Raw genomic sequence first — 18,530 nt, 5'->3', positions numbered from 1 at the left:
TTTGGCGCCTTGTTTTATTTTGTGTTCCATTCACTTTGGAAGTTGGATGTCTGAGCTGGGGATGTATGAATTCCAGTTGCTACAAGTTGGTACCAAAATTGCTCTGAGTTTTTGAATTCTGAGTTCAGGGCACATTTGATGTACCTTACTGGCAACTTGGAATTTGTGAGTTAACTGGAATACACTATTAACTCGCTGGAAATACCAAGTGTTAGAAGGGTTACATAATACAGAGTTAAAGGTTTTAGGTGATTGGTCTCGCAATTTATGGTAGCCACTGACACTTCCCATTACAGTTCTAAAAGGTTTTAATTTTTCTGTCTTGAAAACTTTTGGATATTATATTAGAGACACTGCAAGACCTCAATTTTGAAAATATATAACATAGTAGTGGTCACTTTTATATTATTATAGATATTACAGTGCAAATATGGTACATATTGTATCTTTAAGTATCACATATATACATTGCCAGTGTATTTGTGCAGTCTGGATGTGTGCACAATTTCCCCTGCAATTTTTTGTTGATTAAAAAAAAAAAAAGGAAAGAAAAAAAAAGGATTACCCAGCATTGGAAGCCTGTAAGTTACATTTTTATGTCCACAGTGCCTGGTATTGATTTGAACTACAACCATATCAAATCATCAAAATCCATTGTTGTGGTGACCCTAATCTGAACCAAAGGATCTGAAAGCAGAATATGCTACTAAGACTGAAGACTGTGATTTGGCTAACCCGTTCATAACCCCTGATACCTTGTGTCAAAATTCCTCTAGTAGAAGATGTTCTTGAGCAGTCTAGCGATTCCATCTTAGCTCAGTGGATGACCCTAGCCTTCACTCCCCTCCCCCGTCTCTCTCTTCCACACACATCCCCCTGCGTTGTCCCAGCTGTCTCTGGCGCTTCCCACCATACTCACATTCAAACACACACACACACACACACACAAATACATGCACACTTTGAATGACCTGCTGGCCTAAATTATGCCTTGTCAACTGGACATGTATAATTGCATGCATTCTTGCACCATGAAACACATGCATTCTGACAAAACATGTATATAAGCTAGGCTGCTTTCCCACACAGATTTATAACTTTTTTTTATATAATTTGTATCTCAAAAAGATGATTAAACCTTAATAGTTGATTTATTGACTTAAATCCAACATGAAGATTCTGGTTATCAGCTCTGCCGACATATTTAACCATCATATTTCAAATTGGCTAAACAGCATCAGATGTAGAGGCCAAAATTAAAGAGGAAATTTGTTTTACTATGGAGAAAGCTGTTGCCATGTTGAAAATGCAGTTTCAATCTAACTTTCCATCATCTTAACAGACAAAAGTGTGTGGCTGAAGTGGACTTTAATCCTTGTAGCAAGGATGTAAACATGCTTTTTGCAAGAAAAAAAGTCTTACAGAACAAGTGGTGATGGGACTTTGGGTCTTTTGGACTAAACCCCAAGTGGACACCTGAGGAGCTGCAGTATTTTGCACTTCTGTATTGGCTTCATTTTGCACACCAGAGATTTCTTCTAAATATAAGCATTAGAATTAAAACCAAAATTCATGGAAATGTGACTAAGCTATAGGATGGGTTGACTCAAATCCTGATTTGGGCAATCATGTGTTTAGATCCCTCCATGCCTTTCAAATATACACATTTTTTCTGCCTCTACTATACATTGCTGGCAAGGCATTGCTTGTAAAGCCTTATGGAGGTGTCAGCACAGCTGTAGATAATCTTTATGATCAAGACCAGTATGGATATTTTAAGATCAAATTTGTCAATAAATAATAATCATTATTTGTGCTCACAATCACAAACTGAACATCACCAGCTGATCCCCCTCAGCTGTAGCTGCCAGTGGGAGTGAGGGTGGTTAATGACTGATGCCAACACAATGGGCCTTTTTACATCTCCCACCTGACTCTGCCCTCATGGCTCTGTCACTCACTCGACAGATCAGAAAAACTGCTGATGACAGCAGACCACGCACAGATCCTCTGAACAAATCACAAAGTGCAAAACTGTAGAAAAGCTAATGAATGACTACACTGATGCACATCATATTTAACAGTTTATGTTCATGCACACTCAATAAATCATTAATAGATTTAACATGGCATTAGCTGCTTTTTTCTCTCAGCATCTGAGGGGAAATTGATATTTGGTTTGAAAGTAATGTTACCTTCATGTCCCAAGAGAGAAAAGTTGTAAGCATGATTTATAACTAAATAATGTATTTACTATACATAACGTTTTGTTTATAAAGGATATAGGCTAATAAATGTAAAGAAATTATACTTTCAAATGTCAGTTGCGATGAGTTATCAAAACTAAATAAAACACCACCCCCGTGTATGCTATGTCTCTTTCAGAATGAAAATACATGCAAAAACTTTCAAATAAAATCAGATTAACCTTCTGTTTAAGGTAAGGGTTAGGCTACCAAAAGTGAAAAACACGACTTGCAAAACCAAATTACAAATGTTTACAGTCTGCTTACAGGAAAAAAATTCTCTACGAAAACTTTCTAATGCAGCAAGTCTACAACTCCTTTAGCTGTGTAGTTAACGTAGCTTCGATGATAATGTAGCTAAAGCTAAGCTCACAAAGCCACTAAGTAAACTACCTAGGTATGTTCTCTACGCACTAGCTACATTAGCTTTAGCTACATTTGCTAAAGCTTACGTTGCAAAAGCTATCTTAGCTGCAATGGCTTATGTGGTAACATGAAATACATAGCTAGGGTAGCTAGCTTTAGCAAAAGTTTACAAAGCTAAAGCGAGCCACCATTTGTGTAACTACTTAAAGTTGGTCTATAAATAATTTAATCCGTGACTAGACCTTTGATTTTTTTTCTCTTTTTATTTATGAAATGTTGCTTTGTCTGTATTGTGTGCAGTGCAGTTATGTTTTCATACGTACCTCCCAAAGTTTCTATAGAAAAAAACTAAGCCCAAGATTAGCCAGGCTGGCTGTTTTGTTTCTCTCTATGTTTCAAAAACAACGGCACAAACTCGGGGGCGCGCGCTGTCAGTTGCTTGCCAGTAGCACGAGCTTCTGTTGGTCCTCCTCTTCCGCATCAGTCCCGAGGAGCCCCCACTGCCCTCCTTGGCTCGTGCTGCCTTTTAAAGCAAACTGACACAGCATGTCATTCCCCACTCGGCCAGAGGACGGGACGCGGTGAGGAGCTGTTGTGTCGTTCATTCTACCCCCCTTTCCTGTCGTCACCCCCATCGTCCTTGTTGTTTTGTTGCCTTTTTATTAGTTCGTGTACACGGTTAGCTAGTTTCAGTCATGTATCGGTATTTCGGGGAGCTGTTGAGCCGCTCTGCGGGTAGTGCCCTGGCCTCGGGGTGTGTGGACTCCGCTCTCCCGGTGTCCTCCTCTCTGATGCGGGTCCGTCACTATGCCGATGCTGCGGAGAAGCCTGACGACCCCAACTTCTTCAAGATGGTTGAGGGTTTCTTCGATCGAGGCGCCGCCATCGTGGAAGACAAGCTGGTAGAAGACCTGAGGACCAGGGAGAGCCCCGAGCAGAAGAGGCACCGTGTGCGTGGGATCCTCCGCATCATCAAGCCCTGTAATCACGTCCTGAGCGTGTCTTTCCCCATCAAGAGGGATAACGGAGAGTGGGAGGTGGTGGAAGGCTACCGCGCCCAGCACAGTCAGCACAGGACACCCTGCAAAGGGGGTAAGAATTGACCCAAACCTCTATGGTTGACAGCTAGCTTTAGCCAGCTACTTAGCTTTAGCAGTGTCAGCTAGTTAACGGCACAAAATATAATGTGGATGCCTCTGACAGCTGAACCGTTACCCACAGCTTCACCCATTTACCGTGAATTACCACACATTGACAGCACCCTTGTTTTATAACAAGTACTTATTTGTTGTGTTAATTAGCTTTGTGTCTCCAATGCCACTATTTGTGCAGTTTACATTGACCTTCCTGCTGCTCACCTGTGGCTGTACTGTTACTGTACTTGGTTAGCATACAGGCTAGCTGTCAAAATGCAGCAGCCTCTGTACTCAGTGTGAAATAAGGCTGCAAAAGATAGCAGCTTTTTCGATACTTTTTGATATCGAAACGATGAGATCTTTAACTCAAAATGTCAATATCATCGAAAAATACCATGGCTTTTAATACGACTATCCTAAAATTTATACATAGGTCAAATGTACACTGTCTTAATAATACAGATTTGTTTTTCAACGCATGTATGCAAGTTAGATAATATGCAGGAGTCTGCCTGTATTTTTTAAATTATTAACAAAAGAAATCCCTCAAATTTGAGTGTCCAGGGTTGCCGGGTTTGTTACAGTGGCCTCCATTCGTGTATCCATGTGGTTTCATCTGTACTAGTATCATATCAAAGTTCAGTATTCTTCTGTCAGCAACCCTTGTGTCTAGTGCTGATCTCCAGCCTTCAGTCTGGATCTTATCTTTGCACAATATGTGCCAGCTGATAAATAAATTTTCCCATTTAATCCACTGGTTTGATCTGCCTCCAACTGGATAGATGAATCAGTGCAGTTATATTTTCTAGCTTTTTTGTTCTCGTTTGTTTGGCAGATGTATGATGTGATGCAGATGCCAGCTCTGAAGGGATCAGGTGTTATATCATTGAGCATTTCAAGCCTGATCCATTTCCACAGGAGCTGCAAAAACACATGGTTGAAGAACTATTAGTCATGCACTGTTCCTCTGGATGATTCAGTGCTAACATATACAATGTGACCCTCATAGAAGTCCTACAAATTCCTTGTTTAAACAAGCCCTGCACCGAGTATAGTATGACAGAGAGACACATGCTCTTAAGTTCAAAGTTCAAGGTTCAAAGTGGAGCCATTATGGGCTACTGCTACTGCTGCTGCTGCAGTGCACTGTGGGTAGTATGTGAATGGAGGGGATGTGATGTATAGGAAGAAGACTGGGAGGTGTGAGAGCTGGGGAGGGGGGTGGTTTTATTTCCAGGCACTCCTATTTGTCAGCAGTGTGACAGGTGGGGGAGGGTTCTGGATAGTGGAGAGGAGGCATTCTCTGTAGAAAGAGACGTGCCATTCAGTCAGAGGGCACGTCTGAACAGTGTGGAGCAGTCAGACATTGACCTGCTATTAACACTATGAAACTTTTCCGCTGCATCTGCTTGTTGTTGAGAATGCAGACCTATTCTGGGAACCTATGTTTCTGCTCTCATATGCTTCCTTACTGCCACTATGCATACACATGAAACGTGATTAGTAATAGCACGGAATCTTTTATCAAACCTTGATAACATATAACACAGATTTCTGCACCAAACAGCATCACAGTAATGGATCTGTGCATGATTCTCCAGGCTGGTGAGATCTCTCAGAGAACCTTTATGGATAAAATCAACAACATCAAATGCATTCCTGCCTCTGTCCATCCCATAAAAGCATGAGAAGAGAAGAACATCATTTTAACCCAGAGCTAAATCATTACCTAGCTTGGTATCCAATGTCCTATGTGGCGTTACTTCCTCCTTTTTGTTCTGCCATATACAAGGTATAGCTTAGGTTGCTGATTCTTCGAATCTCTTCCATACCACATGTGTTAACATGATACACTTTTATTTAATGGTCTGCAATATTGGCCACTTGAGCAATTTAGAGAGTGTGCAGGAGTTTCCCTGTATTTTTGTGATTAAAATCAAGGAACTAGACAATACTTGGCACCTAGGACTTCTGTCAGATATTATTGTCTGATATTTTTCTGGTGTTGTTTCAGTGTTTGCTAATCGAAACTAATCTTGTCTTTAAAGGCCTAACTATTATTATATTTTCATTAGGGGTGTAGAAAGTGAACAGGTTTCCATCGAAGTGGCTCAATAAAAGAAGTTTGCCAGACTCCTGAATAATAAGGGTCGTATAGGTGTAGGGACAGTTATTTTTCAGCGGGTTTAATCATTGATGTGGTGCACAGACCCTCAGGTTGTGTTCAGCTCAAACTTCAAAGTGCAAAGGCTCTTTTTTGTATGTTCACGTGCGGCTCATACACGCGCTTGAAAAGCAACAGCTGCACTACAGTGCTCTCTGCTGACAACAGAGTCAGGGTTTACAACTTGGCGTGTTTTAATGAATGTTCACACATGAAGGTAAAGATTTTATGGAAATTTGTCTTTCTTTTTATAAAGCTCTTTCCACTCCAGGTTCGTCTCTCTCTCGCTCTCTCTCTCTGTGCAGAAGTGAATGAATCTTTGGGATTCTTCAACATCAGTATGACAGCTGTAAAGATACTGAGGGACAGCCTGTACTAGACAAAAGATAAAGGCATTTAGAGGAATGTGCAGTCCTTACAACTTCATCCATGATAAATTGTCTGGAATAAGGAAAGACTCAGACATCAGTAATATACATAAAATTCAATGTAATGAACATTATTGGAAATTATTCAGCTGTCAGAGAATCTGCCAGTGTAAGAGATAGATCAGACCATAAAAAAATCACAGTTTTTCACACATCTTAAAGAAAATATTGACTATATTACCACTAATATGTAAGCACTTTTGAGCAGCATTCAGCAGTCCTGTGAAAAGAGTAAAAGAAATATGAGTGAACTAAAAGAGAAAAAAAATCAACAAATAAGAAAGAAGCAGCCTTTAGGGAACAAGGGGAAAATTACACCAGGGCAAAAATACAAAAGTTCTTTTCTGATTTTATGTGGAAATAAATCAATTAACCTATTAATCAGGCAATATTTATGTAGTATTTTTTATGCAACAAAATGGTGCACAAAGTGCTTCATCTTTTTGTAGCATATTTAATTTGCAAAGCCTGGGAGGAAGGCAGAATGTCGTAGTTGATACTATGCTGTCAAAGGAACATGAACATTTGTAATGGATTTTACTCTACAAAAGACAGGACTAAATAAACATCATTACAGACATGGTATGCATACACAGGTGCGTCTTATTTAACCCATTTTCTTGAGACAGGATAGAAATTAGTTAATTTCTTAAGTAATTTCCCATTTTTATTTAAAGAAGAGCAGACAAATAAGTAGAAATCTTGAAACAAAGACTGAAATTTACTTTTCATCATAGGAAAACCTAAAAAAATACATGTTTGAATTTACTTTATGTCCACTTAGGGATACTGTACGTAGACTAGCCACATTTTTTTTCATGGCACACATTCGTAACCCACTGGAAAGAGCATGTGACTCACTTTTGGGTCCTGACCCACCAGTTCAGAACCACAGTTAAAAAGGATATGCAGGGTTAGGCACTTTGCATGCATTCAAGCAAATAAAGTGCAGTCAATCAATAATTAAAAAGCAAACAACAACTCCCACCTCCCAAATTCATGCATGGGAATAAAACACTCAGTAAAGTAGGAAGAGGGTGCTCTGATACCCAAGAAGTTAGGTCACACCTCATGCAGAGGCTACAGTACTACAAGCAGGCAACTTTGACTTCTGCCTCTTTCCTGCAATGTCCCTTATTTCTTCCTGTCCACTGTTCTCTCTAATACAGTCATTAAAGCCCAAAAACATATCTAAAAAACAGGAACAACCAAACTGAAAAAAAGATAAATTTGTAGGAGTAAACTGTTGAAAGTCAAGGGGGAATAGTAAAAATTAAGGAAGAATGTCCTTTTAAAAGAAGCTTTGATATTTGGCAGGTTGATATATACCCTGAAGCAGAAGGTCTCCTCATGTTGGGCCTTCAGGCCTGACTGTAGAAATTGATTTGCCCTGACTTTGGCAAGAATACTTCATTTTCAGCGTGGGCTATATTTGTTTCCAAAAAATGTGCTCCCCATTTCAAAGGAATGTGTTTACTAATGTGATTTGTCCGGTTACTGTGGAGAACTGTTTGTTGGTTGGATAAATGGATGCCTGGGTGGGGGATGGGAGGGCACCCAGCCTGTTTTTTTTCTTTTTAATTCAATCATTGAGCTCAGCGCGAGGTAACTCAGCTGATCTGTGGATGAAAGGAAATGAAGACATAGGGCAGAACAGTGAAAAGGCTTTGTTTTCAGAGATCTGGTCTTCTCCTGTGACTGCAATAAGGCAAATGGAAAGAGGGCACAGATTCATGCCATTAAAGTGGCACTTAAAGATGACATCATAGTGGGTGGCATTTACCTTCTACTCCCAGTCGAATATATTAAAATAGACACACTCTTAGCCCCTGCCCACATAAAGTATTCTGCCTTCTCCTCTTTTTGCTGTTTGCCCTTGGGTTTCTCTTTGTAAGTGAACTGTGGGTGAGCTATATTTGGTTCTGCCCCTCAGTCTTAACTCTCTCATATTGCCATAGAAGTTAGATGGAGTAGTATGTCTTGGATAGCCTTACTTTATGATCTCACGGCGCACAAGCTTGCCCACAAATGTAACCGTGGAGACGGTAGTAAACCCCATACAACAGGAAGGAATGAGTGTAACTGTGCGGCTGGGGTGAGAAAGAGAGGGCCAGGATTGGTTCATGTGGTCTCCACCCGCCCTTTTGTGCTGTTGTGACTGCCGGGCACCATCAGTGATCTCTGACCCGTTCATGTGGTCTCGTGCGATTGTAAAAAACAGACTGTGATCATTGGTCGAGCTGTACATACAGTGCAGACAGCTTTAGTGTCATGATTTCCTCATGTTGCAGCCTGAACATTTAATATCACTGCCAGATACAAGCAGCTTGAAGTCATAACCTAGCAACTAAAATGTAAAGTTACAGTCTATAGGAGCTATATCTGCTTAATGATTTTCACCAGAGTTCAGTAATAGTTGGTGTAAGCGATAAGCCAACTAGTGGTTGCCTGGTTATACTTGTTGTGGCATTGGGAAATTATTAGATAAGAGAAAGGCAAAGAAATAATGTTATGAATATGTGTTACACTGTTTTTGAGTGGGATGGGGGCGTTTATGCTAAATCAGGACAAATAGGATGAGAGAACAGGGAATGACCAAGTGATGAAGCCAATGTTTGAAAATATTGCAGTCCCATTAACACTCATGTAAAAATATGTTTTTACAGCAGATAACCATGTTTACAGCCTGTTGACAAAAAATGTTTGGAATGCCTAATTTCTTAACAACACACTTTATGCAGGGTTTAATTTTTTTTTTCAAATGGTTGTGTCCAAAATCCTACCTTTTCACAATGTAGTGCAGAAAGGACAGGGTGTTTTACTTTGCAGATTAGTAGATAAAGTAGCTGGCTCCAAAAGATCTGGAAGTCCCATTAAAACCCATGTTAAAGTGCTAGTTTTGACAGCAGAAATAAACACTTTTACAGCCTAGTTATGAAAACAAATTTGTTGGAATGCTTTATTTATTTAGCAACACATATTATGCAAGGTTTATTTTTTTCATGTGGTTGTGTCCAAAATTACACCTTATTCAAGCTGTAGTGCACTATAGAGTGAATACAACATTTTGTAATGGCATCTGCAGTATAAATGAGCATTGTTATACCTAAATAGAACAGTCATTGTAGTCAACAATGCATTGGAAACGTAGCTATCAGCCACTGGTGATTATCCCAGCAATATATACCATCAGACGTCACGGTTCTACAGAGTAAACTATATAGTCTACTTCAGACACCTCACTATAAAGGAAATGGGGAGTAAGCGCCTGATTTCAACACAACCATATGTCTACCTTTTTGATGATATTCAGGCTAAGAGTTATACTTAATTAGGAGCGTGGCTGATCTGACTAACAGGACAAACATTGTTTCAGTCTACCAGGAGGCTAAAGCCCCAGCTCAGATACACTTCTTTGAGTATTTATAGGTTGTTTTTAAAGAGCCTTTCCCATATGCTTACCTCAATTAATGTACTTGAAAACTGCTCCAGAGACCAAAGGGTGATGTCACTAATACTGAGACAATCTAAGGGAATGTCATGTGGGAAAGCAGACAAGTGTTTGGGTCTAACTGCTTCAATGACTACAGCCATGGTAGGCCTCTACTTAAAACATTTTGATACAAACTCCACAAGGGCATATGGGAAGGCTTATGCCTAAATAGAGTGCAAAATCATGTAATTCTGAATGTGTCAGAAAAAGCAACAATAAAACAGTTGAACATTTCCCTTCTTCGGTCCTCTGAGGTTGTGAGATGTTGTGCTAGTGTTGTGTTAAAAGGTGTTTCATTCACTCACTGCAGTGAACACAATATGCAGCACTTTTCACGACAATAAACTGGACTCTTTCTGCTGACTACTACTGCTGCATTTTTCCTAGCTGACAGTCAGACAAACCCAGTGCCCGTGACATACCTGGGTGACTATGTCACATGCATACATTACCCACAAATATACCCTTGTAGAAGAGGGACTGAAAGGGCAACACTAAAGATAGACTAAGACAAAGTGAAGCTCCAGGTTACTCTTGTTTTCGTGCTTCTAAATGACAGAACGATAAAACTTTGGTTGAAATTTTTCAGCAGCATGCTGAAAATATTTTTGTTTTTAGTGTTTTAATGTGCCTGTTGTTTGTGTGTTTCCTCAGGTATCCGTTACAGTACAGATGTGTCTGTGGACGAGGTCAAAGCTCTGGCCTCTCTGATGACCTACAAGTGTGCTGTTGTTGGTAAGTATTAAAGTCTTAGCTTTCCACAAAGCTGCCTGTGTAAATATATGTAATATGTATGTTTGGTACAAACACGTGAAGCTTCCCGTGTTTTTTAAGCCGTTCTATTCTCCTCCAGATGTGCCATTTGGTGGAGCCAAAGCTGGAGTCAAGATCAACCCCAGGAATTACACTGTAAGCCTCAATCCTCCTCCTCCTCACTGTCATGCACATAGAGACACGTACACTATGTTATAGATGATCAGTTTTTCGGTTTTTCACAGTTCTCTTATTCTTAACAAGCAGATGAATAATCACACGACTTTCTTCAATTGGAAATCAGAAATTCTTATGTTGTTACACTGTTGGGAAGTCATTGTTAACCCATATAGGGTGTTTATGCCATTTTGGGCCTTTTTTGTTCATTTAAAAAAAACATTCTGACTGTCAATGCTAAGAACATAATTTTGGACAGTAGTGGGTTTTTTCAATAGAATTTTTAAATTTTAAGCTCTGTACACGTTTGGACATTCTCAGGGTTTTTCTCACCAAAAATGCTCCATTCAAACCCATTAAACCCCCAATTTTGATCCCCCAGCCATCACAGTAAAAAAACATTCATTTTATGATATTAGGCTTTCACTCTGGAGTCATTACTTCAAATTTGCAGGTTTTCCTGATCATCACCATATGCCAGCCATTTCCCATAATTAGCTTGAGGGGAAAGGCATGATTTTTTTGTATTCTATCGGGGCACTTTTGTAACAATATATGAAAATCTTAGAATTAAAAACAACATGCTTAAAATCAAAGTTGATGCTCATTATTAAGATATTCAATGCTGTGATAATCCCCTTCAAAGAAATCCAATTTGCATATGTTGCACATTACAAAAGAAAAGATATTTTGTGCGCTTTAAATTAGAATTGAAAATTAATTCTTAATTGATATTTATGATCAGGTCTGATTTTGAGTAAACATTAATGCAAAAAAGGTGGAATGTTTTTAAATACAAAATATATTTATTGCTATTTATTTATGGCATCAATTTAAGCCTCCAAAACCCTCAGTGTAATATTTTTTTTTTTAATATTAAGTTCTTGCTCATTATCAGATATTCAAGGCTGTGATAGTAACCTTCAAGAACATCCAATCTGGATGAAGTGGATTAAAGATATTTGATATTTGTTTTTTTTTCATTATAGACATCAGTTTTTTCATTTAAACTAGCATTTAAATGATTTGATTCCCCCAAATTAACTGATATTTAATATTTAAGATCAGGTCTGATCTGGGCTGAAAAATGAAAGCAAAAGGGGGATTTAAAAAAAAAAAAGGAATAGTCTTTCTTTTCAATAGTTTATCATGATATATGTATGGGGTCCATTTTTAGTCACGAACACCTCCAGTGAAACAATTAATTGAAATCTTAAAATAAAATGAGGATAAAAATCAAAATAACTGCTCATTTTAACATTTTCTAAGGCCATGAGATCCCTTTCAGGGAAACCCAAGTGGCATGTAGTAGTATAAAAAATCCTTTTTTGTGTGTGTTTACATTACAAGCATCAGGGTTTTGCACTTAAACTGGCACTGAAAGGGTTAGATTATAAAAATTAATCAAGAGTTGACATTCATGATCAAGTTTGATCTTGATTAAAAAAGGAATGCAAAAGCATTTGGAAAAATTTGTAAGTGTATATTATATTTATTGTTATTTATGAATGCTGCCATTTTTTGATATCAGCACCCTCAGTGTAACAATTTCTTTTACTCCATGTGGGGATCTACGCACCTGTGAGACAACAAGCGTGATTTTGAGCCAACATGGTGTCACAAGACCTTTTGATTTGAACTTTTTTCTGCTTGTACAGTGTCTTTGAGTTTCTATGAAAAGTGCTTTATAAATAAAATGTATTATTATTATTAACATGCTCTACCCAAGATTTGCTGTATGGAGAAGAGCATGTTGGCTCAAAATGTCGCTTGTTGCTAAATAAATGGAATCAAAGCCTCCTTGTATGCAGACGTTTTTGCTCATTTATGCCTGTTTGTTCTGGGTCCAGCACCTCTAAGGGATGCACGCTTTATTTTGATTCTCTAGTACAGACTTTTTCATTGTGGTACTTAAATAGATTTATGTTCATTTTGATGCTTCAATATGGCAGATGAAAGCAAAGACAATAGTGAAAAGATGGGCCAACTACTGCAGGAGGTTTGAGATGCTGGCTCTTACCCGTCATTTTGCATTTCTTGATAATAAAGATAGAAGAAGTAGCTTTTTCATTCAGCTTTGGCAGAGAAGAAATGAGTCTTAGAGAAACTTAAGTGTACAAAGACAAATACAGATTTATATGAGCCTTTGGTGTTTAATTTTTGGGCGCCTGACCTTCCTTTTATTAGATTATGTAGAGGAAGTTTAGTCTCTATTGATGGATTCTGTGAAATAAACAGGCATGAAGGTCACTGACGTCTCCCTTAGAGCTTTGAATTTACTGGAAAATCCCAGAACAAAAACCTCACAGTTTGTCCAAAAGCTGGAAGCCTTCCTTTAAATATCAAACTGAAACTGTTTGTTAAAAGAATTGGGCACTGTTGTGATCACTGTAGGAGAAAATCTGTATATTTCTGTTTCCTTTGCAGCCTTATTTGTGGTTTGTAACTTCCCCTCTTTGGATGTGTTATTATTGCTGTAACCAAGCAACAGATCGATTTTCTGAAACTCTACTCTGCATCTGTGTGTGGCAGGATAATGAGCTAGAGAAGATTACCAGGAGATTCACTATCGAGCTGGCCAAGAAGGGTTTCATTGGTGAGTTTTAGTGACTTTTGAACCGGTATCACAAGACTTTTTTTCAAGCTATCTTATCGTCTGTGGACTTACTGACTGTGGTGGTGAGGGGTGAATGCGTCCACCCAGGGAGGTAAACATTTCCTGTCATCGAGTGCTGTTTATTCAGGTTTGGTTAGCTCTGGGTGTGCCTGTGCCAAATGTAAAGGACGACAATTAATCGTGATGAAAAACAAGTCAAGGATGAAGATAAGAGAGCAAAAATATAACAACTGCAACAGAGAATACAACTTCTACTGACTGTACAGTAGACTGCAGTAGTTATGTCATCTAGTGAGGTTTTACACAAGACCCTTTTGATTTATACTCACTGGAGGCAAAGCTGCACACATCACCGCCCTGCTCTGTCAGTATGACTGTAACATGCTTAAACTGCTCTCAGCACTTCCACCTCCTCTCTCTGCATGGCTGCTGAGTCTGTTAAGTCCTTTTTTTATTTATTGTTATTTATCCAGGAAAACCTCATTGAGATCAAGAATCTGATTTACAAGAGTGTCCTTTCCAAGACAGGCAGCAGTGCATTCACCGGAGTTACCGAAATAAAACGGCAATTACAAACACATTTCAACCAATCCTGAGTCACAGAGCTCAGAGTCATCAGTCAAAACATCTACAACCTGAAGCATTATCCTCCAGTGCCTTCAATCTACTTCCAAAAACATTTAGAGACACCTGCTCCGTAAGAAGCAGATTCCAGGCTGCAGGAGCAGTGTACTTGCAAATCCTACCCATTTCAAGATGCACTTTGGGCATACATAGCAAAAATAAGTCTTGTGACTGAGTCACAGAGCGAAGACTGTAGCTTCCAGAACTTTTCACACGAATAAAATCACACAGGTATGATGGAAGCAAGGGAGGAAGGAAGGTTATACACTTCATTGGTATGATTTTCACTCAGATGTTAAGAATCTGTGCAGTGCCAGCCGTGAAAACTGGTTTGAGAAGCATTTACCATGTTAACCATCTCCTCTGTCACATTGTTCATCAGGACCCGGCATTGACGTCCCTGCCCCCGACATGAGCACAGGAGAGAGGGAAATGTCCTGGATCGCCGACACATACGCCAACACCATCGCACACACTGTAAGTTTTCAGAAATCCTGGACCAGTCTGGGTATGACTCTGAAAACAGCATGAGTCATATGTAAACCATGAACAGTGGTTTTCCACCACTCCCTTCCAGGCAGACCACTGAGACGTTCCTCCCTTTTAGAAGCAGCTTCACACAGAGAGGCCTGTGTTTGTTATCAGTTAATCATTCTCTGATCAAAACCTGCCAAACATTTGACTAGAGATGGAAAATATTTACCATTGTGTGTCTAACCCTTTGAAAATCAGTCATTCTTGGGTGGTTGTTGGGTGGGAGTGGGTGATTTTTATGTGATCCTGTTTAAATAGATCTACTGAAAAACAGTTCTAGCTGAAGACTGTTTTTTGCAGCTTAAAGCTAAGGCTGCTGTCTTCATCATTTGTGAATGGCATGTCAAGAAAAACACATGATTTGTGGTTTTAAATATTTTTCTTTATTAGCAGTTATTAATTTACATTTATTTCTGTCATGTATATTTGGCGGTGTGGCTCTTTCACTCTGACTGTTGTGTTGTAGTTTGTCACACCTCTTCTCCCCTCCTCTCCCCATCCCACTTATGTCCACTTTTGTCCTCCTCTCACCTTAACCTACAGTAGATTACTGCCCTCTGCTCCACATATCCATTATGCGGTTTTGGAGAGGCTGACAAATTCCTGCTCTGGGTATCTGAAGGCAAAGGATTCTGGGTAGTGACTACTGAGGTGCAGTCAGCTGTCAAATATCCTGGTACTGAGGCACTACATGACCTCTTACCCTGTTTGTGCCAAACTGTAAACAACCATTCAGAAAGAAAGGATGCAGTATCACTAATGACCACTGGGCGACAGCTCCAAAAAAACAAAGACTGTTGAATTATATTAAAAACGTGGAAGGTTTTAATTATTTTTAATAAGATGTGAGTAAAGGTAGTTTATGAATACATAGATTCTTTTAAATTCAAATTGTCTTGCAATAGAAATGTAATTTATCGAGAATGGGGAGAATTACAGATTTAAAATATGACGGGTGCATGATGATTGGTCAAACAAGGTTATGGTAGAATCTATTTAGCTTAGTCCTTCAGAGAGTGAACGCCCATAATCAGCTGATCACCAGAGCGGGAAGAGAGAAAGATGGAAGACGGGAGAGATATGAACAAGCGGTGACTAATGAATGAGTAGAAATAATCTTCCTACTTGAATTTTCGCTGAGCTCCATAAAACTAAGTAAAAATAAGCAATCAGTAAAAATATGGTAAAACAACAACTGAAGAAGTGCCATCAGTAAATGCAAGGCAAAGGAAACAAGATCATATCCAAAAATATTCAATAAAGAATTTAGCTTCTACAGCATTGGTGCTGTGTCACAGTGACTTGTTGATTATATTCATATCTGCTGGGACAAAGCTTTTTTCATAGCTGGATGGGAGAGGCTAAAACTAACCACCTAAAGGGTAAGTTTCAGCCTCTCCTGTCTGGATGATGTTTGAAAGAAAACTGAAAAGGGAATCATGCTAAATCAATAATTGTTTTAATAAAAACAAAAACATTCTCATGGTTGAAAAGATGCATTGTTAAAACAGTTATGTTATTATGCTTTTATGTCTGATAAAGGAAATAAAATGCCCAGCTAACAGGAATTTATTTTTCTGGTTTTATCAAACAGTCATGAAATCAGCCTGAACCCTGTGGTCTGATCTTTGTTTGTGATTGTGTGTAGGACATCAATGCTCACGCATGTGTGACAGGCAAGCCCATCAGCCAGGGAGGAATCCACGGACGTATCTCAGCCACCGGTCGTGGAGTTTTCCACGGCATTGAGAACTTCATCAACGAGGCATCCTACATGAGCATGCTGGGCCTGACACCGGGCTTCCAGGACAAGACCTTCATCATCCAGGTACACACAAATACACACAGACTTGCAGGGTAGTTTCACTGGAGAGGGGAGAAGAGACAGTGAGTATAGTCCAGATACATGCTCACAGATCCTCACAGGATTTAAGTTTTCATTTCAGATCATGAGGGTTTTTAGAGCTCAATCAGAGCAGAGCCATCTGTTTCAGTCAAGCCTTGATCTCCTTGTCCTGAGCAGACAGCAGAGAACTGACACAGAGACCCGTCTTTGGTCATTAGAGACGGTGATTCAGAAAGAGAGAGTTAATAGTCTTGTGATTGAAACTGTACACTTCCTCTGCTCCTCTAATGCTGATCCTACATTAGAGGGTGACTGGTTCAGGTTGTAGGTCTAATTTTCTGTCCTTTCAATCTCAGGAGGATTTTATATCTGGGGCTGGCCTGAAAGGATTATCAGCCCAAATGTACTTTTAATGTGAAGGGATTCAAGACATGTTGATATCACCACAGGGAATCATAATACAACAGGTGATACATGGCCCATGATAACAATAAAATCACAATACAAAGATTTTGTGATGGTTGATATTTTGCAAGACAGTCATATAATGATGATACATTACATTATCTGATGAACAGAAGAATATAAAGTAACCCTTACAAATTAGAGTGCAGTTTAATAAATGCATGCATTCACTCTTTCTCAAGCTTTATCCTTTAGGTTCTTTTATTCTCTATTCAACATTTTCACATCTTCTTCCTCTTTGGCCGGTGAACATACATACATATATTTACCTTCATTTATGTCATGCCTAATAAGAAGTCCTGAAGGAGGGATGAAGTGAGCTAACTTGAAACCAAAACTAACCAAACCAAATACAGACAAGATAACAAAAACATGAACCTTCATCCAGACCTGGTTCCAGACTTTCAGGTGCATCCATGCTAATCTCTTAACCAGCCGCCATGTTCGCAGGCTCACAATACAGTTCAACCACACTTGTAGCTTGTGCCTCTTCACCTTTAAATGATGCTGATTCAGCCATTCCCAGGTTAGAAAAATGGGTTGGTTTAATGACAGACATGTAATCGGGCTAATCCATGGGCTTTGCGATGCAAGGTTTGACTGAAAACAGTCCTCTGTTAAAGACAAGTGACAAGTGGAGGTGGGCAGAGCGGCTCATGGACTGTAAGCGTGTCTGTCAACAATCACTGCAGACTCAGAGCTCAATAACTGTATTAGTAGATATGCAAACTCCAAAAACTAAAGGAACTAAAAGAGTGACGCACCATGGCCTTCACTGAACACAATGAAAGTCGTCATGTAGGAAGACAGTATAAACCTTTTTTCCTTTGGGAGACTCCAATAAACCATCTACAACATACATATACCGATGCGACTTCTAGTCTTTAATTTTACAATATTTGCTGTTTTATGAAAGAAAATTTAAAATTTCTTTGTGGTTTTTCCATATTTTGAAAACAGTTCAAATTTAAAAATTGTACACCAGGCACTAGTCCCTAATTGTTGAAGTCAGAGATTAAAAAATCTGTCTTTTATATCTTCAAGAATTTCATGATATTGCTAAAGATGATGATATCATCTAAACATAATGCTCAAGAGTCTAAGACAGAGAGTCTGTAGGAAGACACTGCACAAAGAGTTAACATCTGACATTAAGATCACACAAAGGCCGTTCTTAGTTTCAGGAAATGTCTGATTTCAACTGTTATCTGTAAAGTTTGAGGACAAAAGGTCTAAGAACAATTTTCTTCCCCTCAGCAGTTTCACTTCCATTTGTCACACGTTGACTCCTCACGTGTCCCGCTGCAGTCCCCCAGTTGCTGGCCTCAGCTGCTTTCTAAGAATATCTTCTATAATTACCACTTTGTAATGGCAACAATGCTATCTAGTATTCTTAGCAACAAAATATATTCAAAGCAATTACAGCCAACACATTAAAGCAGATATACTCTGATTTTGGTTCTTTCACCATCACAAATATGGCCTCCTTCACTAGACTTGCAAAAGAGTCAGATTTGTAAGTTAAAAAGGATGATGTTTGCAGACTTTTTTAAATACTTATGAATAAAAAGGCGTCATTTAGGGGGTGAAGATGTGGTCGCAACAGCTGAATTGTGACGTAGATGTTCAAAAAGCTTATCTCTTTGTGGAAGTGTGTTTGATTGAGGATTATGCTGTGCTG

At 39.1% G+C, this 18,530-nt stretch overlaps 1 protein-coding gene across 1 annotated transcript in view; it reads left to right on the top strand.

Annotated features, from left to right (window-relative positions):
• Positions 1–3,138: 3,138 nt before the first annotated feature.
• glud1b (glutamate dehydrogenase 1b) overlaps positions 3,139–18,530 on the top strand; it is a 28,432-nt gene continuing 13,040 nt past the window's right edge. The window contains exons 1-6 of the mRNA XM_041815431.1: positions 3,139–3,704; positions 10,488–10,568; positions 10,687–10,742; positions 13,296–13,359; positions 14,387–14,481; positions 16,187–16,366. Of these exons, the coding sequence (XP_041671365.1) occupies positions 3,308–3,704; positions 10,488–10,568; positions 10,687–10,742; positions 13,296–13,359; positions 14,387–14,481; positions 16,187–16,366 (873 nt within the window). The 5' untranslated portion in view covers positions 3,139–3,307. The remainder of the gene's footprint in view (positions 3,705–10,487; positions 10,569–10,686; positions 10,743–13,295; positions 13,360–14,386; positions 14,482–16,186; positions 16,367–18,530) is intronic.

This window comes from Cheilinus undulatus, linkage group 20 (assembly GCF_018320785.1).
Source record: "Cheilinus undulatus linkage group 20, ASM1832078v1, whole genome shotgun sequence".
Classification (NCBI taxonomy): domain Eukaryota; kingdom Metazoa; phylum Chordata; class Actinopteri; order Labriformes; family Labridae; genus Cheilinus; species Cheilinus undulatus.
The sequence above is the reverse complement of the archived record's forward strand: the minus strand, read 5'-3'. Positions and strand labels throughout refer to the sequence as shown.